Source organism: Eublepharis macularius, chromosome 9 (genome assembly GCF_028583425.1).
Source record: "Eublepharis macularius isolate TG4126 chromosome 9, MPM_Emac_v1.0, whole genome shotgun sequence".
In the NCBI taxonomy this organism is placed as follows: Eukaryota; Metazoa; Chordata; class Lepidosauria; order Squamata; family Eublepharidae; genus Eublepharis; species Eublepharis macularius.
Window position 1 is genome coordinate 34847786 of NC_072798.1, and position 17790 is coordinate 34865575.

At 43.4% G+C, this 17790-nt stretch overlaps 1 protein-coding gene across 6 annotated transcripts in view; it reads right to left on the reverse strand.

Annotated features, from left to right (window-relative positions):
- RBFOX2 (RNA binding fox-1 homolog 2) overlaps positions 1-17790 on the reverse strand; it is a 252947-nt gene that overhangs the window by 162279 nt on the left and 72878 nt on the right. Inside the window, exon 1 of one of the 6 annotated variants that reach the window (XM_054987903.1) lies at positions 2820-2942. The exons of the other annotated variants lie outside the window; for them this stretch is intronic. Coding sequence (XP_054843878.1) covers positions 2820-2834 — 15 coding nt within the window. The 5' untranslated portion in view covers positions 2835-2942. Of the gene's footprint in view, positions 1-2819; positions 2943-17790 lie in introns of those variants that run through there. 6 annotated transcript variants of the gene reach the window in all.

Below are 17790 nucleotides of genomic sequence, written 5' to 3' on the forward strand. Positions count from 1 at the left end.
ACCCTATATTTCAAGGTATAGGACTAGGTAAGTACATAAAAGACTGAATCCAAAAAGACCATAAAGTGATTTCTGTGAGGCCAGGGAGGCTTAAAACTTTTTCTTGCACATGCCACATGGCAAATTGCTTTTCAAAAGTAGTTTCCAATTTTCTATAGAAGTTTATTGTTCAAAGGGGGAAAAGTTAAATATTCCACTGGGCTAGTACAACACTTAGATCCTTTATTGTTTTGTTTGTGCAATAAAACATTTTTACTCTGACCTTCCAGCCTCACCCCCCCCCCCCTCCAATAAGGGCTCAGAGCAGCTAACAAAAAGAACACAAAGTACTCTAAACCACAGCACAGCTACTACCACCACATCTCAAGCAACAATAAAAATATACCAAATCTGTAAAGAGAGTCTTACTGCAATTGAATTGCCACCCTTAACCATCCTCAACTGCCCAAGAACATGAGAGGAGAAGCCTTCCTCCTGTCATTTTCTGGCAGAGTGTTCCATAGGTCTGGGGCCACTACCACAAACTCCCACAACCAGACCAGGCAGTAGCTGATCACAACTCTGTGGGAGGGAAGAGAGAGGATTAGAGTTGCCATGCAGGTTAATACTAGCCACAAAGGCAAGTTGATTAGCCATCATGTTCAAAAATAAAGCTACATATGAAAATCAGAAGCTGGGACTAAGAAAAGAGTATTAAGTATTACTCACATGCAAAACTGTGGAGGGCAGAAACAACAGCAGAAGAGACAGGTGGGCTACTGGTACAATTCATCATTATTTTGACTGTGCCATCAAAGAATACGGCACTTTTCAGAGCAGCAAGAGGCAAAAAAAACTTCAACAGTGGAGAGAAATAAGAAAAGCTATATGATTTGTAAAATATTTTTTAATACAGCAAAGGTAGTTTTCCTCACACCTTCCCTTCAGAAAATAGGACACTTCTGTCTTTCTTAAGACTTAAGAGATGCCCTGCTGACACACCAGCAATCTATGTAGTCCAGCAAACTGACTCACGCAGTAGCAAATCAGTCCCCCTGGAGGGCGGAACAATACAGGCCAAGGCCCTCACCTGATGTTGCCTTCCAGCACCAGTATTTGGAAGTTTACCAACTCAGGATGGGGCAGTTCCCTTTAGTCATGTTGACTAGCTGCCATTAATGGATGGATCTCCTCTATGAATTTATCTAATCACCTGTGGAAACCATCTACGCTTGTGGCCATCACTACATCCACTGGCTTTTATTCCACAACTGAATTACTTGTTGAGCAAAATTATAACCAAACATTGTTAAGTCCAGGGCGGTAGCTATCTGCATTTCTGCACATAATGAATTTCACACAACGCAGTGTAGAATCTAGAGTATCTCAATTTTATTTTTATACATGCAAGTACCTGAACCTTTGTAGTTAAAGAGCCCTGTCTGAAAGTATACAGGCAGGAGGGTCGCAAACAAACCAGGAAGCATGAGCCCACCATGAGCCCACCATGTCTGGTCCAGTGGTTTTAGCAGAAGCAGCAGCTTGATCTGCAGAAATCAGCAAGAGAAGCTTTTCACAGCATGGAGAGAAGCATTATCACCTGCTTAAGTCTGCAGATCAAGAGAAGTAGGTGGTTTAAAAAGCTGACAACTGTAGCAAGGGCCATCAAAAAATCTCCAGTGGAAAAGTTTCACAACATTGCTAACAATATATTCCCCTACTTCCAAGCTTCCACTCCCTTCTGTATATTCTCATTCGTAACAGCATCCAACAAAACTCAAATACTGAGAGCAAAATTATTTCCCATGATTCAGAAACTGGACGTCTCGCCAACAGTTATCTTTACTCCCCCCACACCACCACCACTTCTCAACACTTTTTTGCTTTAAAATGTGTTATATTTATACACAAGTTATATCTATTTGTAATAGGTTACTTCAATATCAGAGACATGTACAAGTTTATCTTAATTCTGTCTGCTTATAATCAACTAAGCCAGGTTTAAAATGTTGGTAAGGAGAAAATATTAAATTTGCATCTTTTATTCAGAAATGGCAAGATGTGAATTTGAGAATGATTTCTATGGAAAAAAATTTGGATTGCTCCACAAAAATAATTTCGTAATTTATTATCAAACCTCTGAATTACATATTACATTGGAGAGTGAGAACATTGGCTATCAAATTATTTATTTATAAATTACTCACCTACTCTAACAAAACTGCTCAGCACTTTGAACATGCAAAACAACTTGGCCTTTGTGAACATGGAAGAAAGTTTACCCAATGCTTTGTGTCCCAGCTCTAGTAATCCTAGCACTGCAGGCAAGGTGTCCTTGCACCTTTTCAGGCCACACATACCACAATAATAAATTACCTCTGATTATTTCATCCTTGGCTGGCATTCAATCATTATACAACTTCAGTTGCTGAGTCCCCCCTTCATCACCAGTAACATCCTTCAGTCACATCAAAACCCCAATCTGAGAAGAATCTGTATCATTGCCTGACACTTATGAGGACAAGAAAATTGTTTCTTTTACCTACAGGTGTCAGGAAATGACTCTCCCAAAACAAAGTTCTCTTTTTCTTTGGAACTCCTCAGAAATGACAAGATCAAAAGCATTCAAATGTAAAAGAAATGCAATTCCATACAATTCAGTTACATACCTCAATTAAAAATATATATATTTTAAAGGGGCAAGCTAATACCTAGCTTGAGGAAAGACTGAAAAGACTGCAGTCCAAAAAGGGAGGCTGCACATACTAGCAGAGGATCTTCAGCTTTCCACTCCTTATATGTGCAAAGCGTGTTAAGCTCTCACACAGATCTCTACTCACCCAGAGGTACATCATGTCAGTCTGGGCAATTTCTACCCAGCAGCTGAGTTGATCCCAGAATGCAAAAGGGATTTCAATAAAATGTGGAGACCAGAGTTTTTGAAAGAAAAAAATCCAAATTGCTCAGTTTAAGGATCAAAGTTGATGTTGGGGGGGGGGGGGGATTTTGATGTTGTTGTTTTAAAGAGTAGAGCTTTCTCCCTCCTCCACCTCCTGCTCTGCTTTGCTCTTCTGCTTACGCTTTCCTCTCCTTCTCACTCTCTCTCTCTCTCTGGGAGTTCCCAACCCCATGTGTCTGTACTGGCGTGTAGAGCTCACACACTGCATTTGCCTCTAGGGAATTTTTCTCTGTCATTCTACTTCTAAAAACACAATCGCTGCTTCAGATTCTTGCAACAGGCAAGGCAGGGTGGGGTCAGCTGTAAACACAATCCACCTCCTAATGCCTGTGAGTGTGATTACTTTAAAAGAAAGCTTCTTTTAATGTGAACGAACACCTCACTTTCCAAGGTCAGAGAAGATAAACCTTCTCTTCAAATACTTTCCAAGACTCCGTCCCTCATAAAAGAACCTAGAGCACACAGCTGTTTGCCAGCCTAGCATAGACCAGTCAAAGACATTAGTCACCAAATAAAAGCTCTTTAGTTAAATACTGGTATGTATTTGTGAATATAAAACTCACAGAGTTCAGGCTCCAAACAAACCACAAGAGCACCAGAGCTAAGAGGATACTCTGAATAATACTCCCTTGAGCTACCAAGAAAAATGCTAGGGAAAAAAACATAGTGGTATGAGAGTAGAAAGCAAAAACAAACAAACAAAAGCTTGCTTTTTATGTTTTATAAATTGCTCTGCATAATAGTTTTTTTTTTTTATTCAGCCCTTGATACTGAAAAAAACGAAGGATTGGTGCTTCTAATTCCATAGAAAGCATTCCATTCCAAGTGCCCCAAGGCCTCCTCTCCCTTTCAAAGAGGCTAAAGCAAGCTGCAATCACATTCTAAAATACAGTTCCAACAAGAGTATCGGAAATTAGCTTGATGATGACGACGACACTCGTCTTGAGATATTCAGCAGGACTGGGAAGACAAGATCGAACATGCCTTTCTACAGCACCAACTCAACTGCATCCCCAGATGCCCACAGGACAAGTGTCACTCCATCTCACTAATTCCATTTCCAAGTACTACTCCGGAAACTGGAGAAACAGGTTTACCTCCCTCTTCGAGGCCGTACATGGTAAATACATAAAATCTAACAGGCTCTGTCTAGGCCTCCCAGCTGCTAGTATTATTATAACTCATTTGAATAAAGGGACTACTAGTAAAAGTAAGCAATGTAAGTCAATCACATTTGCAATCTCTAATAAGCTAGAGTAGATTTAATTGTACATGAGTAAAACAGAAAAGCAGCTGTACCCCAGAAGACATAGTTGTCAATGTAAAAAGTGCAACTTTTCCACCTTTGTATTGGGACTGATTCATTGAAGAGACAAAGTAAAAAAGAAAAATACTTCAATTCAAAATTCAAAATACATTTTTGTCAAATCCAGTTCAGTTCTTGTGTTTCAAATCCATCCAAGAAAAGCTGACACCCAACTTTGATATTCAGTCTCAGACTCAAGTGTTTTTCCATGAAATCAACTACACTATAGCCAATCATTTTCAATGTTTTCTTCAGATACAGATGGAATAATTTCAAATGACAGCCCCACACCCAGTTGAACTGTGAAGACAGTATCCTAACAGTAATCCTTCTCCAACACTGGTTTGTCACTCAGCCCCAAATCAAATCAGAAGATTCTGTCCCATATCCTGATTACTTCCTCAATGGTTTCAAAAGCAATTGCTCTCTACTCTTGCCAACATCCCAAACAAAAGAGATGTCTCTCCTTACAATTAGTCTTACGTTTTTCATGGTATTCCTGAGGATCTTTCAGGGCTGGTTTTGACAGGCACAGAAATTTGATTGTTTGGGGGGTGGGGGTGGCAGGGAGAATTACCCTACATCTCTAGTTTAATAGTGAGGATAAAGTTATTGTTTCACAGTTTGTATTTTAGCATCTTGTATTATCATGAACTATTTATCTAGGTTTTAACCCATAATGGTAGCTGTCCTGAGCTTTATTGAAAGGGCAGGACAAATATATTAAATAAAAATTAAAATAGTACTTTCATGTATTCGATGAGCAATGAAAAAAATGAAAATCATTTTATTACTGTCTTACGTACATATATATGTCCCATCAAATTGCAACTGACTTACGGCGACCCAAACAAGGAGTTTCCAAGACAAGCAAGAGGCAGAAGTGGTTTGCTATTGACTTCCTCTTCAGAGTCTTCCCTGGTGGTCTCCCATTCAAGTACCAACCCAGCTTAGCTTTCAAGATCTGACAAGATTGGGCTATACCTTGCTGCCTTCCGTCCTTTATTACCACACCTTACAGAGAATAAAAACAAAGTTTTCACTTTAAAAACAAATCAGATTTTTATCCTAACCTTCCCTAATTCAAGGACATGGTTTTTAATGCCTTATAAACTTTTAACTTATAATGCAAAACTAATTTCTAAGAGGAATATTTTATAAACCCAATTTTGCCATTATATTCGTCTTACAAATATCCACATACTGCTTGACAGGATGAAGGGCTTTTTTTTTAACACAGGTAATAGGGCAGTGTAGAGCCCTGCGGCACAGAGTGGTAAGCTGCAGTACTGCAGCCCAAGCTCTGCTCATGACCTGGGATCGATTCTGGCGGAAGCTGGTTGACTCAGCCTTCCATCCTTCCGAGGTCGGTAAAATGAGTACCCAGTTTCCTGGGGGTAAAGCGTAGATGACTGGGGAAGGCAATGGCAAACCACCCTGTAAAAAGTCTGCCAAGAAAACATCATGATGCGATGTCCCCCCATGGGTCAGTAATGACTTGGCGCTTGCACAGGGGACTACCCTTACCTAATAGGGCAGTACTGTAAGGAAATGGTTCAAAGAGAAGTTTTGGTAAACAGAATGCTAGATAGACTACTACTGTACACATAGATAGATAGATAGATAGATAGATAGATAGATAGATAGACAGACAGACAGACAGACAGACAGACAGACAGACAGACAGACAGACAGACAGACAGACAGACAGACAGACAGACAGACAGACAGACTACTACTATTGCTGTAAGTATGCTCCTACTTGGCAGTTATTTAATATGTCACATTAAATTGTGCTTTGTTTCAGCACTGTTTCAGCTCTGTATCAAACTTCTGATTTTTTTCAAGTTTCTGCAAACCATATCTTATTGTATTTTTATTGAATGTCCCAGGCATTGATCACATTGATTTACACTGTGCAATCCACACTGAGTCTCATTGAGAAAGGCAGACTATAAGTAACAGAAATAAAATAAATAAAATGTACAGCAGGAATCTTGATACTTTTTGGAATTACTACACTAGCATGCATTTCACATTTCTGATGATGTAAAATGAAACAATTGAAAAAAACAGATTTCCCTCAAACAAAAAATTTAGAAGAAAACTAATTTAGCATTGAGATATCTGTGACCTACAGGATGAGATGTCTAAAAATCTCAGGCACCGGGTTATCTATCAGTAAACTCTGTTATTCTGCTATATGACAATTAATTCAAGTCTACATAATATTTTTGTTTTATTTTAAACAACCACAAGGAGCTGCAATTTTTTTATTATAAGCAGAAATTCCTGGAGAAAAACAAAGAAACAAGAAAATGCAGCTAGACGTGGTCTGTATATATTTGAACTGAGCCAATTCAAATCCTATGCATTAAAGTAAGGTCTCTGGAAGATTTCACATCCCCACCCACCCATCCACACACATTTATAAAGCAACCATAACTACTTTGTTGACAAGAATCTCCAAAATTTCAAACCTCCCTTTTGGTTCTGAAGTCTGTTTTTACCAGGATAGAAACCATAATTTATAATTTGCTGAGCACATAAAATTATACTAGTTAGCATATATATGTTATTTAGAAGTATAAATGCCTTACAGTGCAAGCCTAAACAGGATTACAAGTCAGTTTTCTATACTAGAAGTAAAACTGTAAGTACGCGTGGGAGAGGAAACTGCAAAATGCTGCAACCTATGTTACCTTAGCACATGCATTTTAGTTTTTTCCTTCTGAAAGTTTGGGAGGGAGGGGGAAGGGACTCTGAAAGATGAATAGAGTCAACTCCCATTTCCAACCTCCTCTCCTCGGCCAGGAAAGCAACGAAAAAAAGAAGAGAGAGAAAACCCAAGCCGTACTTTCAGAGCAAGGAGTTCTGAGAGGTGGGTTCTGCTGAGTTTCTCCAGTTATGTTGGGCTTTGCTAGTTCTTTTGAGTAGGCTTTGGGTCAGTGGTTGTTCTTCTGTGTTTGGGTAAGCCTTCTTTATCCTAGAGAAGGCATGCGATCGCCCTCTCCCTATAAGCTACAACAAAGAATGGCTGGGGGGGGGACGTGTTCGGGTGCTCGTGGAATGTGCTCCCATGGTCCAATTCACTTGAAACTTGCAGGGTCTGTAGTGGACAGGAAGGACCAGGTCTTCTGCAATTTTGGTGGAGTTTGCTTGAGAAAAGCCCCTCCAGCCCCACCCCCAGAAAAGATCCCCCATAGGGAATAATGGAGACAACACATTTGGATTTCATAATAAAATCCAGATCCAGATACTAAATCAGTATTTTTGCACCACAGTATCTGGAATACCAAATATATATATATAGTATTTTGGATATCCAGATCCAAATATACTGATTTTTTAAAAGTGCAAACCCTTTATTGAAACTCCTGAAGTCTTCTACTGTGTATTATCATTACAGCATACTAATTGTGGACAAAATCAGTAATAGTTGAACAACGGAAATATCTTTGAAAATATCTACATTATAAACAGGAATGATTCTAAAAATAAGGTGTTTTTATATATAAAAACCTTTATTCTGCACATTTTCAGTAATTATTCAAAAATAGCATATATTTCATAGGAGTTTTTCCTCCCAATTTCTCCACCTGAAAAATTGAAAAAAGCATTAGGGAAAAATGAAGAGAAATCTCCGCCCCTTCCTCAAATTTTTCTATTTTGTTCCCTAGGCCTTCATATTGCTATCCTTGAGGTTTATCTTAGTGTTTATGTTCAGTTTTCAGTTACTTATTTTGCAGTGAGAGTTAAAAGCACTGTTTCTGCTAGTTCGTTGAAATCAGTTGTGGAGGGCCTCCTTCCATACAGACAAGAAGCTGGTGAATTGTCCTGCATTCAAACACCAATGAAAGGGATTATCCATCAATCAAGATGCCCTCCTTGCCTCTGAGTACAAAAAACACCTTCAGGAAGTTCAATATTCCATTCATAAACTAGGCACAGTCCATATAAGTCTGCACTATGTCTGAACAGATACCTTCAACTCCTCCATCTCATGCTTCTTCTTGCTGGAATCTTCTGCTCTAATGTCCGCATTCTTAACTGATACAGGTTTAAACAGATTTCTTTTGAAGTATATTTAAAGCCAGCAAGTTCATTGATATGAAGGCCAGTGGTGAGCATTGCTTTTTTCAAAGTTGCTTTCACTGCCTTGCTTCCTAGTTTTCCGTTCTTTTTTATTTTATTTTATTTTATTAACTACATTAACTAACGATACAGAGGGAAAGAAAGGGGACAGGGGAAGGAAAGAAAAAAAACCAGCAACATATAACAACACTACACTACACAGAATGCTTTCCCTTCATACTGCCATTATTTAAAAAAAAATTACAGCTTTGTATGATATTGATGGAGTGGTTGACCTTGCTAAATACAAATTACAATTCAAATTAAGTCTTCCTCCCCCTCCTGGGCCCCGGACGCAATTCTCTCTGAGCAACTGCAGCCGCAGTGCTCGTTTCCTCCCCCCCCCTTCAGACTTCGCCTTTTCTTCTTGCTTGGTGTCTTGCTGAAATTCCGGATTTTTGTCCTCAAAATCCCTTAGTTGATCTTCTGATGTTATCTTGTAAGCTTGATCTTTGAAACTGAACCAAATACCTTCCGGAAATAGCCATTTGTACTTTATTCCACGTTCCCCCCCCCCCCGCTACTTCCTTAATGGTTTTCACTTCGCTCTCAATTAAGCCCACCCTTTGATCTGTTTCATTCAGCTTGTCAACAAAGGGTTTTATGGCTTCGATAACCGACCTCTTCACCAATTCCTCAAGCGACTCTCCTTTCCCCTGTAGGGCAGCCGAAATTGACTTGCCCAAAGTGGGACTCTGTTTTTTCGCTGCCATTTTAGGGGGGGGGGACCGCCAACCGAATTCTGAAACTCAGCGAGGGGGAAGAACGAGACTTCTTAGCTTCAGATCCCACCACTCCTTCGCGTGCGCTTGTAATAACAGAAGGGATTCGCTTACTTACAGGCTTCCGCCTAGTTCTGTTCTTTGCCGTTTTCCATGGCCCGGCAGCACTCGAGGCGCCGCGCACGTCTGCCAGCCTCCATAGGAACAAACGGGCAATTTACCCCCTGCATTGGTTTTCAGGGGGCTCTTCCCGCAGTGTTCCGAACCCTGCCTCCCTCACTGGGAGTCCTGGGGGCTAATCTTCGCAGATCAGCCGCCCGGTCAGGGTGCTCGGGCGCTTCCTCCCGGACCCGCGGAGAGGAGCGTCCGACATGGCCAAGAAAACGAAAACGAATCCCCAGTTTTCCATTCTTAACCTAGTTTTCCGTTCTTAATGACATTAAGCCAAATGTAAAGTTCCAAGAACAGAACTCTTCAAGCTTTTTTAACTTATGAAGTACTGCACAATTGATCAATTCCTGGCAAGGTAGTGGGGCGGGAAAAGCCTCTATTTATCCCTTTCATATTGTCATGATAGCTGGAAAAGTTAGATTAATATGCCAATGTGTATCTAATTTTAATGGTGATTCCAAAAGGGCATCCTTCTGGTTAGTTTAGCTGTATATCTGCACTCCCTATTCCTCCTTCTTTCTCTCCCTCACAAAGAAGCTGATAAAAAGAAAAAAGTGCCCCAGGTCTTCCTCACTTTTGAGAAAGATGCTATCTTGTATCTAAAACGTTTTACTCCCTCCACACACATGTGCACACACCCACACATGTGCACACACATACATACACATAAACATGCACACATAATGAAGCTTTCTTCCAGGGAGTAAATGGCTTTTTAAAAAAGCTTAGTATTTTTCTGGACAAAAAGTAGTAAACCAACCAGTAACTACAATGCCCCTCCATAGATCTTGGGATGAAGGGTCCTTCTCTTCTGAGGACAGGAGGACATCTTGAATGATTCCCATCGTCCAGTCAGAGAGGTAGGAAGTTGAATTCTTACTCCTCCCTCTTGGGACCACCCTTCCTCAGTTCAGGTGACCCCACACAGCAGTGCATTTCCTTAAAATGAGAGAATATTAGTGCAGAACTCTGAATTATGATAGAGTCAGACAGGCAGACAAAAGAGAGAGAGAGGAGCAGCTAAATTATAGGGTTTCATTGGATGAAAATTCTGGGAGGGCAAGATATCCTCCTGTCTTCAGAGGACAAGGACCCTTCACGGTTAATGTCTAAAAGTCCATTCTCCCTCTGAGGCAAAGGATGTCTTGGGTGCTCCCAAAGCAGTTGTTTACTTTCTGGGTGGGTTGAGATCTTTGTTTTGGACTATGTGCTGCAAGACTCTCCTATCAAAGGCTGCATTAGCTATAGGTAATAGGTAGTGCTTTATGAATGTTGATACTGATGACCAAGTGGCCGCTTTGCATACTTCGATTGAGGCATTTTTCTGAAAGGCTAAATTGGCGGCCACACTTCTGGCTGAGAGTGCTGTGATCCCTGTGGGGATTTCAAGTTTGAGGTATCTGTAAGTTTCCCTAATACAAGTCTTTATGCCGTGTCCTGTAACAACTGATATCATCTTCCATCCCATGTTTGGTGGAGGTGTTATGTTAATAAATAGGGTATCTGACTTTCTTATCTATTCAGTCCTAATCAAGTAGGTTTTGAGAGCATGTCTAATATCCAGGTTGTGCTAATATCTTTCTTTTGAATGGCTGGGGTTTGGAAGAAGGTGGGGAGCTCTCTGGAACCTGTAATAGGCATTAGGAATAAATGTGGGATCTGTTCTTAACATTACTTTGTCTCTGTGGAAGATACAGAGGTCTGGTCAAATAGAGAGTGCACTGAGTTCTGAAATCTGACATGCTGAAGTGATGGCTGCAAAGAAGATGGTCTTCAGTTTCAGCCATCTTAGGAGAATAGGATATTCCCCAGAAATCACAAATATCCTTCTAGCCTCCAGGAAGAAGTCAACAATCAGAATATACAATTCTTCCTGGAAGGCATTTCTATAGTGGACCAGACAAAAGAAGCTGGATCCCTTAAATGCCACAATAACAACTGTACTGGGATCTCTACAAGAGGGCCTATCTGTGGGTCTTAAGCTAGCAACATTACGAAAAGAGACAGCAGCACTCATCACAGTCCTTCCCCATGTGGAAGGGACACACCTGTCCAAACATCCATATGTTAAGAGATTCCTTCGGGAAGCAACATAAGTAAGCCCTCCTATGGTACACCAGTTCCCAACATGGAGACTGCATGTGGCGTTGTCAGCCTTCACCAAAGCACCATTTGAACTAATAAATGACATTATGTGGAATGACTCTCTCTCAATCTCCAGGCAGTTAGTGATAGCCACTCTGGATGTGGATGCCAGATGGACCCCTGGTGCAGTAGATCTGGTTGTGTTGGTAGTTGGAGTAGAGACATACTTGACATAAACTGTACTGTTGAGAACCAGGGCCTCCTTGGCCACCGCAGGGCTATGAGCATTATTTCTGCTTCCTGCTCTGCTATTTTCCTCAGAAGCTTCGGTATAATCAATAGTGGTGGAAATGTGTATAGGAGTTCTTTAGGCCATTGGGGACTCGAGGCGTCCATGCCCTCTGCCAGTGGGTGGAAGAACCTTGAGAAGAATCTCAGTACCAGGTGACTGAGGTGAGAGGCAAGCAAGCAAACAAGCAAAATATTTATTGTTGTAGCCATAGGCCATAACATCCTAACCCCATAGCAGCACAGTTCATTTCAGTACAAGTTAGATAGTCCATCATAACAAAATACAAATACTACAATTCATTTCAGTAGACCAGTTAGACTTGTATTTTGTTATGATGGACCAGTTTGTCCATCATAACAAAATACAAGTTAATAAGATTTAAAATATCTGTACAAACAGATGATACAATAAAACCCTGGAATCATGAATTATATAAATAATAATAACAATAACAACAACAACAACAATAATCAGTTTATATATCACTCTTCAGGATGACTTAACACCCATTCAGAGCGGTTTACAAAATATGCTATTATTATCCCCATAACAGAACACCCTGTGAGGTGGGTGGGGCTGAGAGAGCTCCTAGAAGCTGTGTGACTGACCCAAGGTCACCCAGCTGGCTTCAAGTGGAGGAGTGAGGAATCAAACCTGGTTCTCCAGATTAGAGTCCCGTGCTCTTAACCACTACACCAAACTGGCCAATTAAAGAATTTGAAGAGAAATAGGGAAAATATTTCGCTTATAATGGACAAAATTTATAAGAAGTCTTAATCTCGTAAATTTGAAAGTGATTGCGTATGGATACATTTTTTAATCTAATTGTAAGATAATAAATTATATAAAGATAATTGGCAGAACAGGTAGATAAATTGGTAGACTAGACTGTATAATTTGGAAATATTAGCATAAAGACAATATTATAGATATAGATAAGCAAAGCATAAGTAAAAGGTAATGATAAATAGAAGTGAATGGAAGATTTGTTCACTTACCGTGAAGCTTCCTTTCTCGGTGGTCCAGGAGGAGGGCAGTCAGGACTACTGGGTAGCTCCTCCTCCTCTTGAGCAGGGTCGGAAAGAATCATAGCGATCCTCGGGGGAGGGGCTCCCAGGCTGCTGCAGTTCCTTTTCAAGCCCATATCAGTTCCCCATCTGTCCGTATCCAATCTGCAACTAAGCTTCTTCGGATAACCATAACATCAACAAACAAACAATACCACAAACAGAGAAACAAGATAACACTTCCCCGGTAGAACCTAAGCCGGGTTGAGACTTCTGTCATTATGCCCTCCAACTTATCCGCTGTCTCACCCCCTTACTTGAGTTTCTGGGTGAGGTTGTGACTGCCCTACTCCTGGACCACCGAGAAAGGAAGCTTCACGGTAAATGAACAAATCTTCCATTCTCCAGTGGTCCGGAGTAGGGAAGTCAGGACTACTGGGATATATGCACAGCAGTGCTCCCATGGGTGGGCATACTAGGCCTCCAGGACGTGCTATAGCACCCTCCGGCCAAAGGCTGCATCGGCCGACGCTAACTGATCTATTCTGTAGTGCTTAGTGAATGTGTGGACTGACTTCCACGTTGCCGCCTTACAAATCCTCTCCAAGGATGGGAAAGATCTATACGCTGCTGAGGTGGCTGCACCCCGCAGAGAGTGGGCTTTGACTCCTTCCGGGGGCGGAAGATTCCTGGCCCTACAGGCCAGTGCAATACACTCCCTGATCCACCTGCTCAGAGTGGAAGGTGTCACTTTCCCTCCCAAGGTGTGTTTTCTAAAGGAAAAAAAACATGCTCTAACCCTTCCTTATCTGCCTAGTTCTATCGATATAGAAGCTCAGGGACCGTCTAACGTCCAACTTGTGCCATTCCCTTTCCTTATCATGACTTGGGTTTGGACAAAAGGAAGGCAAAACAATATCTTCCCCTCTATGGAAAGCCAAATTTATCTTAGGTATGAAGGCCGGATCTGTTCTCAGAACCACCTTATCCTGATGGAAAACACACAGGTCCTTGCTAACCGAGAGGGCCCCTATCTCAGAAACCCGCCTAGCTGAAGTCAGACCCACTAGGAAAACTGTTTTAAGGGTCAGGTTCTTTAGAGAACAGGTCGCCATTGGCTCAAAGGGTTCCCTAGTGAGCGCTTTCAGCACCAGGTTCAGATTCCAGGAAGGGAAGTGGTGAACTGGGGGCGGGTTCAGCAACATAGTCCCTCTCAGGAACCTCTTGACGTGGGGGTGTGAAGTGAGGGAGGACCCTGACTTGGCACCCCTGATGGCTGAGATTGCGGCCACCTGTCTCTTCAACGTACTGGTGCTGAGTCCTTTATCCAGTCCATCCTGCAGGAACAGCAGGATCTGCTTCACGGGGGCCAGAACTGGGTCCCATCTGTTCTTCCTGCACCAGTCATTGAACACTTGCCACGTTCTGCCGTAGCTCTTGTTAGTTGATCCTTTCCTCGAGGCTAACATTGTGGAAATAACCTTGTCAGGGTATCCCAGGTCTCTCAGCTGACCATTTTTCAACCTCCAGGCCATCAATCTTAGAGAGGTTGGATCTGGGTGCCGAATGCTCCCTTGTGTTAGAAGATCTTCCCTGTGTGGCAGAGTCCATGGCTCCTCGCATGACATCCTCATGAGGTCCTGAAACCATGGTCTCCTCGGCCAGAAAGGCGTAATCAGGATGACATCCACCTTCATGTCGAAGATCCTCTGGAGCACCCTGTGTATTATCTTCGGCGGGGGGAAGGCGTAAAGGAGACCTCTTGGCCACTCCTGAGTCAGCGCATCTACTCCCAAGGCTTCCGGATCGCTGTGTCTCGAGAAGAACTTTGTTACCTGTCTGTTCTTTGCTGAGGCAAATAGGTCCACCACCGGGGTGCCAAACCTCTGGCAGATTGCCGCGAACACCTGACTGTTCAGGGCCCATTCCGAGTGGTCGATTCTGTTCCGGCTCAGCCAGTCTCCTGTGACGTTCTGCGATGTGGCTCGCTTTTATCGATATTATGTTCCTTTCTGCCCAGGAGAAGATCTCTTCTGTCTCCTTGGTCAGAGCCTTGGACTTGGTGCCCCCTTGCCTGTTTATGTAGGCCTTCGCTGTCATGTTGTCTGTGAGGATCATCACATGACTGCCTAGCAAGTGGGGTTCGAACTCCGCCGCCCGTTTTTTATGGCTTTGCGTTCCAGGAGGTTTATGCTTGCTTCTCTTTCCTCGGGTAGCCACTCGCCTTGTGCTACTCTGCCCATCATGTGTGCTCCCCAGCCCGTCAGGCTCGCGTACGTTGTGATCAATGTTCTGCTTGGTTCCCTTAGCGGGGACCCTTCTGTGAACCTGTGCGGGTCCAGCCACCAGTCCAGGTCCCTGGACAACGACTGAGGAACTTCCACCAGCCTGTGCCATTTGTTGCATATGACCCTCTGATATGGGCGCAGGAACCTCTGAAGTGGACTGGTGTGAAACCGGGCCCATTGTAGGGTCTCCTGGCAGGACACCATCATGCCTTGTAGCTTGGCCAGTTGCATCACTTCCACTGGTTTGCCTGCTTGTACTGACTTGATCAGGGATAGAATCTTTTGTTGTCTCTCCATAGAGACGAAGGCTTTGTCCAGTATTGTGTCTACTGTCACCCCCAAGTGCATGATCCGCTGGGTGGGTTGCAGTATACTCTTCTGCCGGTTCACGATGAATCCGTGACCCTTGAGGCAAGCTAAGGTCTTTGCGAACGCAGTCTGTGCTGTTTGAAGGTATGGCGCCTCTATGAGGATGTCGTCGAGGTACGGAGACAGGGCTACTCCTTGGACTCTGAGGAAGACCAACAGTGTCACGAGCACCTTGGTGAAAACTCTCGGAGCTGATTTCAGGCCGAAGGGAAGAGCTCTGTACTGAAAATGATCCCCGTCGTAGGCGAATCGCAGGTCCTGTGTGAAGGACGTATAGGAATATGCAAGTAGGCCTCCGACAGATCTATGGATGCCAAGAAGTCCCCCTTCTGGATCGCTCCCGTGGTGGACTTCATCGTTTCCATTTTGAATCTTCTTGATCTGATGTGAAGATTCAGCCATTTCAGGTCTAGGATGGCTCTGATCTCTCCATTCTTTTTCGGGACTATAAAGAACACTAAATACACCCCTTGTTTCTTGAAGCGTGGGGGTACCTGTTCTATTGCCTGAATTTGGAGCAAATGCTTGATAGCTTGTTTTATCTTCTGATGTTTTTGGAGAGACTGACTCCTGGACACCTGGATGAAGCGTTTGGCTGGGACCTTCACGAATTCCAGGGAATAGCCCTTGGATACCGTTTCCAGAACCCACTTGTCCTACACCGTTCGCTCCCACTGAGGCGCAAAATCTTGGAGGCGACCCCCGATCTGTATCACCTCCGCATGAGACGGATAGTCATGCCTGACTATTTTTCTTCTGTCCCTTGTGTTGGCCAGTTGGTTTTCTGTATGCAAAGGGTCTGGCGTCAGATCTAGGTTTAGTTTGCCACTTATTCTTGAATGGTCTATCCATGTTCTGTCTGGGGGCTCTTCTGAAGTCCCGAAAGGAGTGCCTTCCTTTGTACCTTGAATCCTTTCTTTTTGATGGAAGCACTTTCTTCTTCTCCGCATTTTCCACCAAATATCTGTCCAAAGCCTCTCCAAAGAGTTTTCTACCCGAATATGGGATTGCCGCCACCCTGCTTTGTGCCTGCTGATCCACGTCCCAACTCCGTAGCCATGTGTTCCTTCGTGCTGCCACGTTGAAACCCATAGCCCGGGAAGACATCTGGAATGAATCCAGGGTGGCGTCCGCTGCAAAGGCTGCCGCAAGGGCTATCTTCTTCACTTCGTTTTTGATCTCCTTGGGAACTTCTCTCCCTGCCGCCGCCAGGTCCGAAGCCCAGGTGAAGGCTGCCCTAGCGAATAAGGACGCGGTTGCTAATGTTTTGAGTGATGCCGCCGAGGCCTCAAAGTCCCTGCGCAGGGCCTGTTCTATCTTCTTGTCAGCCGGATCCTTGGGCATGCCTTCTGCGTCCATTGGTAGGACTGAAGTAGTTGCCAGGCTTGTAACGGGGTCATCCACGATCGGCAGCTTGATTTTCCTAGAGTCATCAGAACTCAAGGTATAAAACTTGTGAAAAACAGATTGGTACAATTTGGGCTTGGCTGGGTTATCCCATTCCATTTTGAGGACATCATGAAAAATGGCAGGCAAGGGAACACCTGAATGTTTAGGTCCCATCTTAGGTAGGGCCCTCTCAAGACCTTGGGGATGGGAGGGTTCTGTTTCTGCCTTGCCTACAGGGTGTTGTGAAATTTCCAGAGTTCTCAATACTTTGTTAAGCAAATTGGAATACATCACAGATGGAAAAAGCCTGGATTGCATTTGGCTATTATCCACCTCTTCCTCTTCAGACAATTCCCCTTCCTCACTCCCTGATGATCTGTGGGATGTTTCAGAGCCCTCTAGGAAATCGTCTGAGTCACTAGATTCCTCCTCCTCCCATTCCCTCATTTTCTTCCTTTTGGGTTTTAGTTGAACAGAGGGTTCTGCACGCCTTTTTCCCTTAGAGGTACTAGGCTGTTGCTTGTCTTTCTTATGGGAGGCCGGATGCCCTTTTAAGTTCTTAACTGCATCCTCTATCCCTTTTTTGATTTCTGTTTGAAGCCAGGCCAGTATGTTTGCTTTGGCTTCTGGGCCTGTTAGGTCAGGGTCGCCTCTTCCTAGACTTTCCCCTTGAGAGGGGAGGTTTTGTCTTAGTAGCATAGGGGAATCCGAGCAAGTCAAGGAGGACTCAGCCCCTTTCAGCTCTACTGTACCAGCCTGTGACGTCATTCCCACCAATTCTTCCCGCCTAAAGTAAAGAGAGGCATGGGCAGGGATTACTATATTGCTAGCACAGCGTCCCCTTTAATGCCCTGTCATATTGCTGGGATTGGGGGTCTCTGATAAGGAAGCATTGACCCTTCTTAGCTTCCAATTATGTCCCCTTTCTTCCCTGGGGTAAGCTCTCTGATCCAATTTTTTTTTTTGAACCGGCTCGGCAGGGCCCATAAGCAGCTAAAGGGAAATACCCTCCCCCCCGCTTCCTCGAGGATCCGAGGCCTCTCCACGGGTCCCAGTTTACTCACGAGTAAAGTGCAAACAGTGAGGCCA